Raw genomic sequence first — 20,780 nt, forward strand, 5'->3', positions numbered from 1 at the left:
GAGCTACAGAGAGGAGTATGTAAGGGTAGTTTTATTTGGACTGAGATCCAGTCAGATGAGTTCTACTTGTACTGTGGACAAGTACGTTGAGACACACCCGAATCATGGATCAGTAAGTTGAGTTCGACTCAGACTATGGCAGAAATCGTATTCGTCATCCCGTTGACCGTGAATTCGTTATTGAGTCTAAGATCATTGCCATTCACATTCCGAGTATCTAATTACCGCGGTTACTTGTCAAATTCGGTCACAATCATAATTGTACTAGTAAATATCATCGCTCTTGCATAACAATGTCTAATCCAAAGAAAGATTCGTTACACGCCCCTAACCCTAATGTTAACCCGACATATATATATCATTTTAAATTCTGAAATTTTTAATTCATCCTCATATATCTTTTGACTCTGTTGAAAAAAGACAAACACGAGCTGAGCTCGCTTTTGTGATAGTAGTAGTTATAGTAATAATAATTATCACAAATTAATGCGTTACATTTATTTTAGATTTACATATAAACGACATATTTAGAGAGAGAGAGAGAGAGAGAGCAATATCCCTTTATCCAAGCAACATTATTGTAATATCTACGTCGCTAAAATAACAGAAATTCATTAGTTTATATAACATAGGCGTCTTGTTAATGCATGATACATTTCAGAGCACGAATGAGTTCATCATTAGTGGTCTGTTCATGCACAGTGCGATTCCACTTGCGTGGCATGCAATGCCTCGTGATTCCTCTTTCACCATACCGCAGCTTATACCATCACGTGTCTGGCCATATAAAAACTAATACTACTTTTCTACTCTACTGGCCATAAGTATTAAAACATTTCTTTCGTATTTTTTTCTTCTCTTTATTTCCACTTGTAATATTTTTTTTTCAATTAAGCCTACAGTAAAATATGTAACTTGTCAATTTCTTTACGATATTGTTAGTGCAATATGTAATTTTTAGAAATGCAGCAGAACTCCATGAATTTGAACTTGTCGAGAGACACACAGTGTATATAATCGGAGTTATCCCAATTATCCTCAATTACTTCTAATATCTACTATTTTTCGTTCACACAATAGGAGCTTGGATTCGCATAAACGAATTCAACCAGCAAAAGTTCAATCTATCGGACATTAACTAAAATTTCCTTCGGAAAAATAGAGTTCTACTATAGGTGATTGTAAATGTATGCCGCATCCTCGCGAGGAAAGCGATACAATTCAAGAAACGCGATTTTCGAGTTATCCCTTTGAAAATATTGCAGAGACGCTCCTCGAGCAATTATGTAAATTTTATTCATTTATCTTCACAATTTGGCCGGTAGAGCAGTTATGTCGCTCTTCCTGATTTACATATGTGGCACTGTGCTGTGTCCTGCAAATGCATCTTATTATTTGTTGTGTCCTGACTGCAAGGGTGGTCTCTCAGTTAAGAAATAAAAATGGAAAAAGAAAAAACGTCTGAGCCAGTGTTACAAGCGTTATTCTTGCCGATCATAAATTTGATTCAATTACGTTGAAAAACAGTTTTTCCCATTTTCTGGAAAATATACTTTCTCAACTTGAATCGCTTTTCTCGCATGGGTACAATATGCGTTACGCGTTTAATATAACTGCCCTAGATTCGAATTTCCAACTTAACAATTTATATTATAAAATTATAACAAATTGCAAAGAATGAATTATTTAATAGAAAATGTCATAAGCTATTAGTTATTAGATAGTTCATTGTCGTTTAAAATATAAAACTTTCGTATTTTCGTTAAAATCGACTTGGATCTGCAAATACATACTGAAATTGATCCAATAATAGTTTTAATCCTCGGTTCTCCTAGTTACGATATGAAAAAGTTTTCTCTCATTTCACGTGATGAGTTCGTTCGTTCACCCCAGAACTAATCGGAAAAATTTGAAAACACTGTATTCGCGACGAATACGCTGATTGGAACGAAACTGGTCGTTGCGTTATTTTTTCCCCTTTTTTTTCCCTCCGTTCTTCTTTTTTCCCCATTCAAATTCGCCGCGTAACCATTCCGAATTGGCTGCTAAAAACAGGAAAATTGGACGGACCCCTTCACGCGGCCATTTTCCACACGTGTCGAGCAATTACCCCCGGTGTTTTCGATCGCTCTTGCGGTGCGAACGATTATTGCCCCGTGGTAATTGCAGAATCCAATAACAAACGTCCTTGAAGTCCACCTCGAACCTTTGTGATTTAACAGCGACATAACGGCTGCAATTATGAGTTATTGACCCTCTTGGAAACTTATCGTTCGACCCTGATCTCTCACTAACATTAACAGTATCGATCGCCAGGCCGTGATTGATTTGTGAATGGCCGTGAATGTGTATTTCCAAATAATATTTCGCATATATATTTTATTGTTAACGTTTTCATATTTTACAGTACTATCTTTTATATTTTATTAATTAGAGTAATCCTTGAATACTTATGGTATCCTTGACATTAGTGAAACGTCAACATGTTATATTTTTATTGTTAATTTTACTTTTTCACATTTTGTAATAATTCATCTTCTTTTTCAATTTATATTTTAAATTTCCAATTTGAAGATACCATCATCCCCACCTTGTTTCAGACATTTTCTATCCTGGATAGTTAACAATATTAGCATGATCCAATAATTTTTCTAAGCAACAATACATCATCAAAATACAGCGTAAGAATGAGCATAGTACCTAATCGAACAAATTAATCGACTAAATTGATCCTAGTAATATAAATTCTAAATTAGACATGCAAATCACATTTCGATACAATATATGGTATTTATATGGCAGATATTTCTAAACCATAGATAAGGAAGTAAACCTTGAAGTAAGTAAATGGAAGGAAGTAAAACTAATTTACTATTTATTAACACACATCTGTGTACTTACGTGTGTATGTATCTGCACTTCTTATAAATGCATGAATATAATATAATATATACAATATATAGTATATAATATATAATAATATATAACATAATAAATATTCTAATAACAAGAGAAGCGTCGTATAATAATAAGACCGAGCGAAAAAGGTAAGACACTTTGACAGGTATTGATACTAGAAGGAGTATAAATGAAAAATGTAGTACTATATGAAAATTGGTGGAAACGTGACCGAAAAAGCAGAAAGGTCACAGAAGAAGGGGATGCGAAGGGTCGAAAGGGACCAGAGGGAGGACATTGTAGATTGGATGGTGACAAGATGCGGTAAAATTGCAACTGTCGGATCTCACGTTCCACAGCTTCACGTGCCACGTACAGGCACGCTATTCTGGCAGATTTTGCGAGCTTACGAATGAGCTTTCGCATCGATCGATCGACGGATTGCCGGAACGGAAACGGTGGGTTCCCTTTGACACGCGACTTTCACGATTGATGGAACGGTGCCGTTTAATGTTATGTCGTTTTGCCCGCGCTTTATTGCCATCTCGTGCGTTCACTATTGTGCAAAAAACGCTGCGTTAAAAAACGAAACGAATAGCCCACGTTTCGTTGGGAGAAAAACAAATTGGTTTGGTGAAAAAGATTGATTGTAGGAAGTAGTACAGGCTTTATGGGGTGGAACGATGTTAGAAAAAATGATGTAGGAAATTGTATAGGCATAGGAATTGTTTAGGCTTTCAACTGTTTTATTCCTGAATTATTTAACAATCATTATTATAATATAATATTTTTATGTAATTCTCTTTGTCGTATATTGTATGTCATATAATAATATATTCGTTTGTCATATAAGAAAACTGAAAAATGCCATGTAAAAAGATAGGAAATATAAAGATAGTAAATAAAAAGAATTTAACGCATACGTTTTCTAAATAATAATTAAAACAATGAAATAATTGAAAATCTTCGTATGTACCTCGTAAAAATGTTATTTTCATAATAGAATCAAATCTCTCCTTCAATCACATTCATAAAAACATAAATTTCAATAATTGAGTTAAAAACCAAAAGATCCATATTTTTATTTCTAATTAGTTTCTGGAATCTCTGATGCAACATGTAAATAATTTTCGTGCTGTGTAATATCTTTCCTTTGCTCGTCAAAAATCCAGAAAAATTCAATTCTGCAATTTCCATAACCAATAACACCGCTGCTGCAAAAAGAAGTAGAAGAAAAAGTATGGAGGGAGGAGGAAAATAAAAGAAAAGAAAGGAAATAGCTACCAGTGAAGAAATGCAATTCGAGTAGAAGCAGCTAATCGAAATTTGAAGAATCGACGTGGACGTGTGTAAATCGTGCTTGGGACAAGTGCACGCGGCAAAACTCGAACGGTGAGCCGATTATTCGACGTGGTCGCCGAAATTGGTCTGCGCGATGGCCACCAGTGGGGGGTGGATTATTGATCAGATTATTTGGAAGACGTGGCCAGCTGTTCGGTTCGCAGACCGAATCGGATACACGAATTATTCACGTATCGGATGGATCGACCAACGTGTTACTTCGTTATCACTGGATGAGGGGATCCGTGAAATTCTATGATTTTGTTTCGTTTTAAGGTTGCACGACTTTTTATCCTTACAGACCAAATTTTAACTTTGCAATGGGATAATAATGTGTGGCTGTTGTATTGGAAATTACGCTATTAAAAGCCAATCTTTAGTTGGTGCGATATTTCATTTGCAATTTATGGTAATTTTTAATCAATTTAGTAGACGTTATAGTGTTGCGGTTTTTTGACGTTGCATTAGGTTGTCCGAAAAGTTCCTTTCGTTTTATGAGGAAATAATAGACGCACAGTGTTTTTTGTTTTATATTATTTTGTCAAATTACGTACGGTCCATCGTGTTCTGTTGAGATAAACACCGCGAGTGTTTCAAGAATAGAAAATTTGACTTGTAGCATCTGTTTCCGACAACCTTTACGTGGAAACCAATTTTTATTAAGGCTCGAAGTGACGATTGATTTGTCGTGCAATAATAGATCCGACCGGAAGTAGAGGAACGCCTGGAGATAAAGAAGGACGGTTCTTTCAAATGGAGGAGAGTTTTCCTTAGACTTTTATCATAAATTTAATGAAAGCCCGACCCCCTCTTGCTTTTTATTTACCCGAATGCCTCCATTCTTCGGATGAAATCGCGCATCGATGAATATCGAAGAGATTGAATTGAATTAATAAAAAGGATATAGAGTGTATCTGTCGCTTGAATCAGCGATCGCTATCGAAACGAAATCGATCCAACCGATCAGCCAACCGACGCACATTCGAGTTATTAATTAAACGAGGATCACGGTACGGGCTTTAATGAACTTACGATTTCCATTGGATCTCATTCTTGGATATATTCCTTCGTATTCGTTCGCCAAGCTGACTGAAGATAAATTCTTTTATTACTTCAGCTGATTGAATTTTGGTTTAGTCTCTGTGATGGATTGTACGATTGTAATCGATGGCAGAAAAAGATATACAAGAATAAAGGAGATTTTATTACGTAGAGAGGTGTCCAGAAATTTACAAAAAGTGGTACTGATATTCATGCTATACATTGAATAATGGGACAACACCTCACGACGTGTGCTTACCAAATTACCTTCAAAATAAAAGTTTCTAGGGTTTCATAAATCATTTTGCTACTAATGGGTTTAGACTTTTGTTTGCAGTGGATAGAAATTGTTTTATATTTGTAATATTATATAAAACGTAAAAATTATATTATAAATATTATGCGATATAAATGTCATATTGTATTTATTATATTTATTATTATAATATTTCATTTTAATATTTGTTTGAGAATATATATATTTGTTTGCTTTTTTTTTGTTTATATGATAAATATAATGGGCAATTTTATAGAAATAGAGAACATCTAGGTTCTGTAAAATATAGTTGAAGATTATATAATATAATATAATAATTTCATTTTATATAACTATTAAAAATTAATATTTAAATGGATTATAATTAAATTAAGTTAAATCCCTTCAAATAATAATACATGTTCCCCTATACTTAACACTTTGAAAACGTTAACGCGCTAAACGAGCTCTAAAACACGGTGTGGAATACTAATCGTATCCTCTCGGAAACGCAAAGGCGCACACACAATCGCGGGAACGAATCAGGCTTGGAGATCCTGGGTTAAATAAGATCAGAAATGGATCTTCCTTGTCGGACAACGCGGCTCGCGAGATTATGCATGTGCGAAACTACGGCTGCGTGATGGAGATAGATGAGAGGAGTTCGCAGTAGCAGATGTTCCGTACGCCACCACCCTCCCAGATTATAATAATGATCAATCTTCGTGCCTGTGTTGCCGCACACGTATTTCCCGGTCACGTGATAAATCACGCGACTAAATTAACCAGTAAAAAAGAAAGACCGCACACAATGAAATTGTTTTGTCAACTACAGTTTTCTGTCAGAAGTTATTTGGATTTCGCCCCTTTAGGAATTATTAATAGCTTCAAACTTGTCGTAGTTTAGGAATTTGTTTCTCTTTCTTTTTTTTTTTTTTTTTTTGTGGAGTTGATAGAATTTTTTCGATATTGGAGAAATATGTAAATATTCTTTTGTAGGTTACTACGGTATCATTTTAGAACTATGTTAGTATAGGAATTTGTTTAGTGTCGAATTTTTGTATACTTTTATTTTCGAATATGTTTTGTTTTAGAAAAAAGTTGCATGAAGTTTTAGAAGGCAGAAATACATGGAAGCGTTTTTTTTTTAAAGTGGTTGTATTATTAATTTAATGTCATAATAGTTTAAAACAAATTTTTAGTGACAAACATTGCTTGTTAAGTAAGTTTTATTTTGAGAAAATATTTCTAGAATTTCTGTGAATATCATTTATAGATAGATTATCAAAATTTGACAATATCAAAACAATATAAAATTCAAAATTAATCGTAACAATGTTGCACAATCAAATCGCTAGGATACTTACAAAAATTTCATAGCATCATGTTTGCCCCATTTTATTTTTTCTTAAAAAAATCTTATTTCCTACCTTGTCTCATCTCTAGAATAAATCGTAAAGTCCTATTCTGTTCGTGTTAGTAGAATATTGAAATTAAGTTTTTGTCGTGTTCGGTTGTTCAACTGTGTCGGATGTATAGCCGTGGCTGATCGTGTACGGGAGCAAGCTACTTGTCCGACATTACACTGGCTTGTTTCACTTGTCGGCCAGTGTTCGGGCCTCATCACTTGTCTGGCTACATGTAGGTCTATGCTACTCGCTGTAGAGCAAACGTTAGGCGAAATACACAGGACAAATTTTATTATCCATTGATTAATGATAACTACAATGTAATTATTGAAAATATATTCAAATTATGTAACATTTTATGAATGTCATCGTATGAATATAAATATTTAGGAAATGACAAAGGAAAATATGAATAGTTTATTAGTAGACAGATTAGTGAAATAGTTGTGTATAGTAGGACAGTGGAATAATTGGCAAGAAAACTGAGTTGCAATAAAAGCCAAAGAATTCTTGTTATCACAGGTAAGCAGTCTATTAATTATAAGCTGTAGGCCCTAGGTTTTATGTCTGTGGTTTAAGACTAACTTATATTTGTGATAATTGATTGTATCCAAGAATTACAATGTATGCATTATACAGAGAAATAATAAGATATATATAGAAATAAATATATGTGTAAGTGTATATATTTGTCAATTTTAAAAATTTGAAAAACCACCACTGTACGTATACAAGAGTTTAAAATAACAGTGAAATATTTCGAAAGTCTTGGCAAATATTGAGAAAATTTACAATACGTTGGAAAATACAAAAAGTTGCTGCTTCTTGTTTATACGTCGCTATTAATATGATGATATTATGGGTTCGTGAAATTTTTAGATTTAAAAAGTATGAACGTATTAATTCCATTATGGAAAATTAAATACAGCAGCAAAATATTATTTACATTTGCCGATGAAAAGCGGTTTTTCAAAAGTAAAACGTTTCATAAAATTTCTATAAATCCAGCCCTATATAACATAAAATTTCCATGTTGAAACATCACTGTTTCGTCGTTGAAAATTTGAAATGGAAGTAAAATATTTGATTTGTCAATGTGACAGAAGTGTAAAATTTCAAATATTCAACGACATAAAATGTTAACATTTTTTATGTATACATCCAGTAAATAAAATCTGATTATTTATTGTTCACATAAAAGATTGATAATAAAGCATTTATACTGAATCAACACTTCTATCAATCTTCCTACGTATAACGTTAAATTTCCATGTCAAAAAGACGTCACCACGTAATAACACATTTCATTGTAGGAGATATCGGGAGAGAAACTTCGAAACTTTTAAAAATTCGAAAACCTTTGTCAACGTGATAACAGCGTAAAATCTGTGATACTTTGAATAATAAATTACAATCTTTTATCTAAAAAATTAATCCTCCCAATAAATAATATTTCTCGGAATTTATGTAATTCCTACATACATAAAATTTCCATAGCAAGACCGCATTCAAAAATTCTATTGGATTATCGAAAACTCTGTATGAATGCAAAGAATTGATAAAATCTTCATTGATATAACGACAATATAAAATTTATAACGCGTTATCCTATGAAAACTAATTTAATTACCATCTTTTATTTGTTCTTGAAAAAAATAAAAAACGAACTTTAAAAAAAACGTTCTTTAAAAAAAAAAAAAAGAAAATAATAATCTTTCATAAAATTTCTGGAAATCTTTCATATAACATAATCTCTAAACACCGGTATTTCACCATCAAAAACTTAAAATTTCGACCAAAAGTCCTAAATGATCATAGTACGACTCATAAAATTGTATATAAATATCATAATTGACAAATAAAAAATCTGGCAAACTTTCTATAAATTCTCCTCTACATGATAAAACCTATAAATACTTATCAAAATCTTCGAATTTCAACAAAAATATTTCAAAACCCCTTGTCATGGCGAATCTATAGTGACAAATGAAAGAAAGTTAAAAATTGATATACTATGAACTTTGCACTAAAAATGAAAAAATTAAGATAACTACCGAAAATGTTTTACCATATTGATAACAATCATCTGTTCTGTACTATATACAATATCACATTTATTCATCGCTGTTATTTAATATATGAAATTATGGTATCTCTATACTTCTTGTTGCATCACGAATGCTTAACGTGCTTAATATGAAAGTAGATGTATGATAATGTGTAATTACAATTTACCATCGAAAGTTTGAGTAATCTAAGTGTCTCTAAACTCTTAAACTCGCAATCTCCATCCTCTTGCAGAAAAATAGAATGCGCCAAATTCCTTTTGGCAGAGCTGACTATGCGCTGTCTAACGAAGAATTAACCTCGTTAACATTGAGTTAATTTTGTCCAAGGAAGACTCAACTTCTTTCACATTGTTAACGCCCAGGAAAACACCGCTCTCAGGAAGTTGGTGCGGGACAGAGGTCACTTGAGTTAGGGAAAGCGTAAGTCCAATGTAGCGTGCGTAAGCTTCGACACTCCGAGAGTTTACGTGAAATGCTATTGAGGTTCCAAACGAAACTTTGACTATCCCATTAATTCTCCAAATTAAAGTTCTGACTATAAAGAAAATTACGTGTTCTGTAGTAGCAATGCGTATAGAAACATAAACTCAGAAATAGCAACAAAGTCGCGTCCGGATTGTACATCCTGTTTAAACTAATTGCTAACGCCGTAACATTTCTTATTTTATAAACTTTCTTTTGTCCGCCACTGTATATCGTGTGGCAAAAATATACAAATGTTATTATAATTGGAGTACAGAGTTTCGCAGATGGCATTGAAAACTTATCTACAGTGGAATATACGCCGGTTTGTAAGCAGCCAGGATTTTTGCCATTTTCGTTCAAGCACCGTCGGTTTTATACATTCGTGAAACTAATTGTACCGAAGGCGATGCATGTGTTGTTAACAGGAGCCAATGGCGGTAACAGTGTACACCAGCTATAGATTTCATGCTTCAAATCCTACATGGCTGAACAAAGCTCGACATACCGACGTCTACGTTAATTTATATGGCTGCCAGTACAATAACTCGATCAATTTATTCATTACAGCGAATGCATTATCGCTGATTTATTGGCCCATGCCTGTTTTAAATGCGCGCCAATCGAAAGGTGATTTCGATCCTCCTAGACACTGTTGATGTACGTTTCCGGTGAAATAATAATCCGATATCGATGATAGTTATTGAAACAGAGTTATTTATTTTCAGAGTTTATGCACTGTTTAAGGATCGATTGAATTACGTGGATATTTTTACGAATATTTCATTACAGTCCTGTGATTGTCAAATTGAAGTTTATAAATTTATGTGTCATGCTAATTATCGTATAGGATGATTCGAAAGTTATTATAAAACTATACTGTATCACTATACTGTAGTTTTATATATTTTAACTATTATACAGTTAATTAAAGAAGCGGAATCTCTGCAGAGATTTGTTTCACTCGCTAAGCGTTATACGCAATAAGTAGCATAGTTATTATATTATAAAAATTATAAAAATAATTGTTCGTAAGGTGGCAGAGAGATTTATTTCTTCACTTCAAGTTCTGGTTTCTTTGGATTTTGTATTCCTCCAAGAAACTTCAATTATTATTATAATACCATTTTCGTTGATTAAAATTCGTTTAGTCGTTATTGCACAAAGCTTTCGTTCTTTGAAACAATTCTTCGCCATAATTATAACGTTTATTGTTCATATCGCTTGTTTCAATTTTCCTTTCGTTAAGATTTCGAATATACATATGAACTTCTCTGAAGTTTTGATCTAATTCGTTCAACATTTTTTTAATGAGATGTAGGTCACAGCATTACGGGACGTCACATTCTTTTTATAAATGCGAAATTTTATTCACTTAATCGTTTCCCTGGAAACTTGTTGCAATTATCTCTCCATGCATAAAACCAGACTCTATTTTATAAATAACATTATACGATTGTTCATTTTGTATCTGAAATTAAGTTCCCACGTACACGTTACTCTTTAAACGTGCCATCATACTCTCACGCTGTAAAATACAAGCAATTCTTCGCAGAGAAACGAGCTCGTAAAAAGAAGAGCGCAACAGAAAGGAAGGAAATAGAACAGAAAGAAATTCTATTATTTGAATTCTACGGCAAGCGGAGGTTCGTTTAATCGGTGTGATTTCGCGCGTATTTCGAGCGAATTGAGGGTGGGAGTTTGAGGTGGTCGAGTAATCGGTTTCGATCGATGGAAGGAAGAACGAAAGACGATCGATCCTCGTTAACGGGCGTCGCACGAGCGGAAATAATTCATCGGATGAATTATTTCAGTCGGCCCTCGGTCCGTGTCACGGCTTAAAATACGTTTTGACGCTCGGCGTCTCAGCGCCCCGACGCCAGATGAAATTTGCATCTCTCGTTAGATTCTGTTAACCTACGACGCTCCCCATAGCCGGGAAATTGAAATTCCATTTCAAACATGAGCTTTCCCTCGATCCTGGCAACCCGTGTTGCGCAAAGTACTTTTGTCTTACGATTACCTTTTTACATTTTAAAATGTCACATCAACCGGTGGTTGTTCGTGTCTCAATCGTGTTTTTATCGCTACGAAAAATATTACAGAATATATAGCGAGAAGAATATTTTGGATCTGCTTCTTGAAGAAGTGGAGCGGAGCGTTCGAAACGAAAATAAAAAATGCATATAACGTGCAGTTCTCCTGAAACTTGATACGAAGGGATCCGACGTCAGTAAAAGTCTGTTTGTCAAGTCTTCGTTGGTATTTTTCTTACTCGCTGGTTCAGTTGAAATTTCTTCGATATTTATTTCTTTTTCTAAATATACATGGTGGTGGTTAAGTAAGTAGCCCCAATGCCGGGAATAAGAATAATGTCATATAGAAATCATTTATCCTCCTTTCCATTTCATACTGACGTTTAGTATGGAACAGAGGCTTTGTGTAACTTTTAAGATTTTCTTCAAATAAGCTTTGTCAGAAATCCATTCTTCAGCCAAGTCGTCATTACCAATGGATTTAACTAAAATGGTAAAGAACGTACGGTGTAACAGTTTGTAGCAGAAAAATATTGTGCAGCAATGTGTTACGGTACCTTCTTGATACAAAACAATCAAAATTACAGGATGGTATAAACCGTTTTTTTTTCTTCTTCAAATTGCTCTTTAAGGGAAGAATGACATTTTTAGAGCGGAAATTAATATTAGTATCTTTGCTCAAATTTTACATGTTTAAGATATAACAAACATTATTTGACAAGAATGTAGAATATATGTATATAAAATGTATAATATAATGAATGAGCGAGCAAATTTTCAAGTAATGAGATTTTGTTGTATAAACGATTTTACTAAACCTCTATCGATTTTTGAGAAAATTATTATTCTAATTTTATTACTTATAGACTGATGAGTAATATCAACGAATAATAATCTGTAATCTGTACATAAAATACATATATATACGTAATATTTAGGTATTATTATTCACCAATACAGAACTCGAAAAATATCAAGTCGTTGCGTTTCATAAAGAAGTCTCGCTCGTGGATATCGCGGCTACGCGCGCGAAAATTCCTTATCTTCATCCATTGCTGCAAACACGGCAGGAAAACGTTTTCACGGCTGCCTGCTTGCCGTGGTAAAAACGCTGCCCTTTGCGTTTTCCCATGTTGCCTGTTGGCATTGGGTTGCCGAATCTCTGCACGATGCTGAGGATCGCGAAAACTGGACGATGCTTCATCCAGCAAATTGAACGACCAGGTTAACTCTCGTGAGATAAAAATTTCCTTTTGATTAATAACTTTTAATCCCCTATAAGAGATTAGAGATTGATGCGTATCGATTAATAGCTTAGCGTTTATATCTTTTGTGTACTTGGTAATGTTATGCTATATTCGTTAATTTTGTTTGATTTATATTTTTGAATACCTTGCAAGGAGTTAGAAATCGATCGATAGCTTGATATTTGTATAAACTTCTGTGAAACTTATGCAAATGTATTAAGATATTATCAAGTAAATATATTTAAGATACTGAGAAAGCAAGTATTGTTAAACGTTTGACAGTAAAGTAAAATAGAACCGAAATACTTCGATATATATTTAAAGAAATAACTCGAACCCTCACAAACTAAGGAAGAAACACGTGAAAACGTGGCAGTTATTGATCGCAACATCCATAACATCCATATTTAAATACTGAAACCGAGTTTCTATTTTCGGCGAGTGGATAAAGTAACCTGTCTGTGTGTAGAAACATCAGTGTTCTGTCGAAATCAGAAGATATCTTCTTCCAGAACTCTGTTTTAAACTGTATCTTTGCCGATCGAATCCACTTATCTGAACGCGAGTTCCAACTGTGTAAACGAAAAATAATAACTAGTGGGTGAAGTACTATTACAGAAATTCCAGTTATATAAACTGTTTGTCTCCCTACATGTTCAGATAAGTGGAGTTCTATCGTAAATATAGATTCAATAAGAATCTTTTATTTACCCGTGTACCACAAATGGCGCACAAGATGCGAAAGAATGCATCTAGGGTACGTAGACGCCATCGTACAGAGGCCAATGAAGGGGAAATGATTTGATCATAAATCGAGACGGCCCAGTTTCCGGAAAACGGTTTTTAATCCTTTGGATTTCGAATTAAATATTTTAGCAAGCCGATGATGCGGTCACTCGGTTCCCAGGCCGTTTAATCTCAAGCTGTCCGATAGTATAGTGTCAAATCGATATGGAATGTAGGTCGAATTCGGCTTACCAGAATTGATTTCTCCGGTTTCTGAATTATCCCTCCATAGACTGTCCATTTGTCTATCTTTGTCCGTTTGTTTTAATCCGTTGCTCTGATATGTAAATATCCATCGCCTGACATTGAGATATTAGAAGATTAATCGACTATTCTTGTTAACCAATCGTAAAAGAAACATTGGAAACTGGAGAAGAAATTTGTATGGCTCAAGTTATCTGTAACTTTCTGAAAAAGTGATTTATTGCACACTCTGTTGTTTCCCTTTGCTAAAAAAAAAGAAGAAAAGGGCTAATTAATTTATTTTTGGTTATTTATTATTTATTAGCTTGCTTTGTTATACTTTCAGCTACATTTACATGTATGGATGTTTATATGTTAAATATTTTTTCTCATATATATTGTGCCCTGGTTCTTCTATAAAAATTAATGAATTTTGCTTCAAGAAATAATGGCATAGATTCCTTACTTTTCTCATTGAAATCTAATAACTTTTATAAAAAAAAAATATTAAATATTCGTATATAGACTAACATTATATTTAATTTAGGACACGATACATTAAGACAAATACAGATTCTTCTTTCACCCTTGTTCCTGATGACACCCTCAAAAAACGTTGTGTCTTATGACTCGGCTCAATATACTGAGTTGTATTGTATGAACTTTGTTTGTAATAAACTCCACTTATATGAACGAAATTTCAGTAGTGCCAGATTAAATAGGCTTTAGCCGAGTTCCTATTATCTGAACTATCAAGGGTCCATCTACTCATATGAACGTCTAGCGATAAGATGTAAACAGTAGGGACACGCGTTATGTAAGAGCAAATGTTTCGTGGAGTACTCTTATACGAACATGAACATTCCTATTAACTGAATAAGAAATCATAGGTGATATGAAGAAACAGATGGACTCTTCTTATATATGCCACCTGATTATATGAACTATCTTATCCCCGGCAGATTCACATAAACGTAGTTCCACTGTATTTAAGAATTATTTCCTTGTACTCATCCCTTAAACTGTAAAGGTGGATATTTCATGCTCGGATTATTTCGACCGAGTTGAACTTCTCGCAAGGGAGTAGCCTTGAAGTAGAAAATCTTCCTCCCTCCGTCCGATTAAAAAAAGTTGCTTGACAAAAGTTTTATGATAGCCTTAATTTAGAACGTTTGAAGATATTTGATTTTTCTGGATTTTTTTAACAGGTTGTTATCTACTGAAAAATGCTTCGGACGTAAAAGACCCACGTTTACGGTTCGAAGCTACCGTAAGAACGTTTACAGTTGAGGGTTGTTTGTACGTATTTTTACTTGCACACGAAACTGTTGCACAGTCGAATTTGTCGATCGCGAAAAGCAAACGAAATATCTATATTATTTGCGAATGTGGGAACTCCATTAACGTATCCGTCTATCTTTACTCTGTTCTTCAGCTTGCATTCTGGAACTCGTGGTTGGTCAGCAAGGTCCGGTGTTCGTTCTCGAGCCACCAAGTACTCTGGTCTTTTCCAATACCACAGGCTCACAGCTAAGCTGTTCCGCTCATGGGAGCCCAACGCCGCACGTCACCTGGATAACTAGTCCGGATCAAAGATCAGTCACCGCAGTTCCTGGACTAAGGTGAGCTAATTAACATGAGTACAAAGTACTTACAACTATACTTCAACCTTTTTATTAGGCTCGTAGGTTCTCAGTAGGTTTGAAAGTGGAAAAATTCTGTTTCGTAAAATTCGCAATTAAATACATATGCTCACTAAAGTAAGTAGAACACTTACAGGCGACTTTTTTTAATTTATTGCACGTATTATACGAAACATTTTAAAGTTTCATTAGCACTGCCATGAAACTCGATCGTCATGATTGGCAAAGTTTGAAACAAATCTGACAATATATATATAGAAATTACAGGATAATTCACTGAAATAAAAATGTACTAAAAATAGTATTAAATGTATTAAATATACTTCGCAAAGATTACAAAAATATTTAAACAGTCGATTATCCATATCCGTATCAATTAAATTGTGTTAATGAACTGCGATATTCTGTGACACTGTATGTAACGCTTATTATAGTTTAAAATAGTTATTCGTGCTAGATACTAGTTTTTTATTAACTATATGTTTGCAATAAATATCTTGTAATTTCTATATACATCTTCAGGTTGGATTCAGATTCGATCAATATAATCGTGACAGTAGTATAATCATTACAATGCTAATGATGTTTCGAAACGTTCTATATAATATATACAATATAGACATAAATGTTTCCTGTGGTAAAGATGTGAATAAGATAATAATGTGTAAACTAATAACACCTGTTGACTAAATAATATCAATAATAAATCAAAATCAATCAATCAATAAATAATAACAAATAATAAATAAATCAATAATAAGGTAATAAATAATATCTGTATATATAGAATAAATTAATTATTGTCGACAAAACAATATATTACTGCTCCTACTAATCTTTAGACGATTAAATTAATATTTTGGAGAATGTTCACTACAATGGACCTTCTTCATTGCAGATAGCCATTTTAGATAATAAACGTATAATTAAATACAAAAATTACACAATTACAAACGCACAAATACAACTTAGTTGAATATACGAGTAAACTAACGAACAATCAACAACGCAACAATATTCTATATGTCCAATTCGTATAGAAATTTTGCTGAGAAACGTGCATGAAGAGAATAGGTTTTCATCGATGCGGCATAACTTCCGATAATAGCGTTTCCACTATCGCTGGCCTGTTGTAAGATCCGCATTTTCGGCTGAAAATTCACGATTTGTAAGAGTGCTCGACGCGATAGAAAGGGTCTAAGCGGATTATAGTGCCGGGATTTAGAAGTTGCGAGCTGCTGTAAATTGCGGGAGTTTCGAACCCGGCGGAATTACGGTGTCCCGTGAAAAAATACAGCTGCAACGACGGCGCAAAACATAATTAGGAAGTTCAACTACTGATATCAGACGGGGGAAAGTAATCAAAAGGAACTTCTTCGTTTACTTTTCGCGGTTTTCTCATTTGTTGTACTTTACAGACTTGTTTAATATCGTTTATCGGAAATAGTTGAAGCACTGTACGAACATAGTTCCACCATAAAAAATTTGAAGAATGTGAGAACCTAAATTTTACTGTCAACGTTATGATCTAAAATATCATTTTATTATTTCAAAATATTTAAGGTATATTTTCAAAATATAAAATAATATCCGAGAATAATTATTCAATGTTGATAATAAGGTTTGAGATGATCCAAATGTCCTAAAATATCGTTTTACTGTTTTCAATTGTTGAAAATATTATCTGCGTATGTTTCAAAGCGATATTAAAACAAGGTGGTTGAAATGTGATTGAAATGAAATTATTTTTAGTTCTCAATTATTTAACGTATTACTTCTGTGTAATTTCAAATATTATTCACGTATAATTATTTCATTTTCGAAACAAAGAATAAGATAATTCGAGCGTGATAAAATTTCACAGGGAAAGAACTCCTTTGTTCTATGTAATTTAATTCAAAATTGTTATTATTTTCTACATAGCACGTTACATCAAACGCGATATTAATCAATCTATTTAATTAATTATCGTACTGTTATACTTATTTGCACGAACAAACAACGTATTCCATTTACCAAATCAAGCATTGTTCTATTATACTTGTCTGATCATGTGTCATCCTATTATACTTGTTCAATTACATTACGGTTATGCACTAATTATCTAATTAGATATACAGCGATGCCCTCCAAAACTCGTAGTTCTCTGTTCTAGAACCATTCGTTAATTAAACATTACTAATATCATATTTCAAGGTAAGTTTATTAAACGTTTGATGTTCTATTAATCTGAACATTCTACTGTAAATGCTTTTTGTTGAAATTATTAGATGTATGTGAACAAAGGAACGCGTGGATAAATTGCAAGGTAGAAAATATATTTTAATACGGAAATGTAAATACAAGTTGGAATATAATTGAGCTGGTCCAGATCCGCATACTAACAGTGTCACCCTATGACTGAAAACCCTGAAGCCATCGTCGCCTGTGTACTGTTTATGGTCTGCCTTCGTCCCAGTCTTTTGTCTATACGCTGTCGATGGCTTCAGTGCTTGAGAAAATTAAAAGACCAGATGTAGGGTTTTCTTAAAAGTGGTGACCACTTCAACATTTTTGTTGTGTAGGCACATGAACTTGAACAGTTCTCCGGAATGTATTCCAATATAAAACGCGTGCAAATCGCGTAAGGTTAATATTATTGGAAGTTTGATGCCTCACGTCCGGCAATATCGTAAACGTAGCACCTGGGCAAGCCATTTCCTCTCGATAATTGAAATGTTCCTTATCCAATGGTCGTCCAGTAAGTTTGTCCGCAAGCAGACGTCCCACAGGAAAGCGTAGCCTCCCGCTCGACCTCGTTTCGATAACACCCTTATCGCACATTAATGAACTTTTAACCAACGAGTGATCTTATAAATGAAAAAAAAAGGAAACGAATTATCTTTCAAGAAGTTCCTAGAATTCTAATCATGATATACCCAATAGAGTTGGGTCTGTAACTCAGTTCCATTTTTCTTAATCCTTTATTTAATTGCAATTTGATCATTTTGGTTTTGTAACTTTCTTTAATTAGGAGATCTAACTTCTTCCTTTTTGGAGTTCTATTTTCTCCGGTAACCTCAAGTTCCACATCTCTTGGATCTTAATTTTTAAATAAGTTAAATATTTCGAATTCCGATTTCTATGTAACAGATAACTGGAAAACCTATATCCAAATTCTAATTTCAGAATCTGCAGTTTTAATACCGAATTTTGCTACTTCTTTTCATTAATGTTTCAACTCCGAATTCTAACTTTATTTTTATAATTCATTCGTTTTATAATCCGCGACTGATTTCACAGAATTTTATAATTCTTATTTGTTAGTTTGTAATTTTATCACTCACACCTAATTTTCAAATTATATAATAACTATAACTTTCTGTCTCATACAATGTAACTTTGGAAGCTCTTGTTCTTCAAGCTAATTGTACGATACACTGTCCTCTACAAAAATATCTTCGAATTCCAGAAAAATCAATAAACCTCTCTTTTAAAAAACACAATTCAGAAGCATACTTAAGACATAATATATAAAATACTTCAAATATTTAAAGTATCTTAAAACACTTTCGCTTTATTCGCTGATTCTTCAACCTCAAATATTCCGTTAAAGACTGCTGAGCTTGCAAAAACCATCTTTTGTTCCTCGTCAAGGCTACGCAATCTAATTGCCCCTGAAGCCTGGCAGAAGCCTTTATTTTCGTCTTTCTCATACTCCAGACGCATCGATCAGAAGCAAATCAGAGCCAAAACAGAAACAGACACAGCCTTGAATCAGTCGAACATTCAGCAGTCGAAACTTTGTATCAGTTAGAAGCCGCAAGAGAAGCTGGAAGAATTCAAAGCAAAAGCAACCCCTTTCGACTTCCGATTCGACGTTCATCCGCGAAACATTCCTCTTTGCTGTTCGATTCTCGGTTTTCAGTAATTCAGACGTCGAGCTTTCTGTTCATTTCGCATCCGACGAAAATTCACTGCCGGCGGTGTTGGTGTTTCGATACACGTCGATCGATTAAAGACACGAGAGGAAACAGCTGGAGGCTGTTTTTCGTTTGCAGAAGATAAAGCAACCGGAGGAGGAATTGCTGGAATAAATGTAACGACGCGCGCGCGAAAGAGGATGCAGGGATGGAAATGATGAAGATGAAAGGTGAAAAAGGGAGGGTGGAATGAATAAAATAGTGAGACGAAGAATTGATAAATTGGAATCAAACTGGTAGTGAAAGGTTGGCGAATTAAAATGAAAGTCGAATGGATAATGGTGCAAATATTTGTCAGAGATTACGAAATAAATAAAATATGCGTCTTTCATTAACTAACCGTTAAATAAACATTTGATATTGATGTTGAGAATTGTGGATCTTTGAATGAATATACACTGAGGATTAATATTAAAGTAATAATATATTTATTTCATGGACAATTTATCATATATTCATCGATACACACTTGCACGCGTCTCAGCACTTTCTTCTACACTCGACTGTTAACCGACTCTGCCAGATGCTTCTAAACCACTGCCAATCGTCTTTTGTCCTAACTAAGGCCTGGACGCCCTCTGACGCTTACACACATGTATTCACACACTGATACTCACATACAAGCATCTCTAATACGCATTTAACCCAGTCCAGCACAGAAAATTATACATATCTCAACAATTGAAATTGTAGTACGTTAGATGTAAATAAAATACATTTAGAAAAAGTATAAATGAAATTGAAGGAAATAAATGAAGTAAAATATGAAAGTCTTTTATGGTAAAAGGTCCAAGTTTAAACAAACATGCAGTTTGAAAATTTTGATAAATACAGATAAGTAAACGTAGAATACCTTACGAGGAATGGTATTTGAATTATTCAGACGTAAATTCAATTTTGAAATTATATGAAAAGCGTTAATGAAAATAATCAGTCATTTTTCTCAATGTAAATGGCACACAGAGAAATATTTAATGAAAACGAATACTCGTACCATTGAAATATAAATTGCACTTAAAATGATGCAGTGAATTCTATGCTGTTTTTCGCAGTTGTGTTTATAAAAGAAACACCCTCTTCTTGAATATTTCAGTTCTTCGAATGGAAAAGGAAATTGAAGGAAAGATTGAAAATAAGGTATAATTGAAACATAATGATGAATAGACGAGAAACAATTAAAGTGAAAGTCAAAGAGATTGTACAACGTACAGTATAAAAGAAACGTAATGTGGATCGTCGATAAAAGGTAGAAATTGAAAATGTCAAAGGAAATGTTACATAATAAACAATAAAAGCATATAAAGAGTATCCACAGAAAAGGAAAGAAACATAAATATGAATACACGAGAAACAAATAACACGGGTGATGTGAAAACATGAAATCAAGAACTAAAGCCAGTGCAGCATAAAGGAATAACACCTATAAAATCATTCATACAAAAGTAAC

The 20,780-nt window shown here is 33.6% G+C and overlaps 1 protein-coding gene across 5 annotated transcripts in view; it reads left to right on the forward strand.

Annotated features, from left to right (window-relative positions):
• Window positions 1-20,780, forward strand: part of LOC132904862 (cell adhesion molecule Dscam2) — a 304,829-nt gene that overhangs the window by 223,507 nt on the left and 60,542 nt on the right. For all 5 annotated transcript variants that reach the window (XM_060955649.1, XM_060955646.1, XM_060955647.1 and 2 more), the window contains exon 4: window positions 15,164-15,350. In XM_060955649.1, coding sequence (XP_060811632.1) covers window positions 15,164-15,350 — 187 coding nt within the window. The remainder of the gene's footprint in view (window positions 1-15,163; window positions 15,351-20,780) is intronic.

Source organism: Bombus pascuorum, chromosome 3, assembly GCF_905332965.1.
Source record: "Bombus pascuorum chromosome 3, iyBomPasc1.1, whole genome shotgun sequence".
In the NCBI taxonomy this organism is placed as follows: Eukaryota; Metazoa; Arthropoda; class Insecta; order Hymenoptera; family Apidae; genus Bombus; species Bombus pascuorum.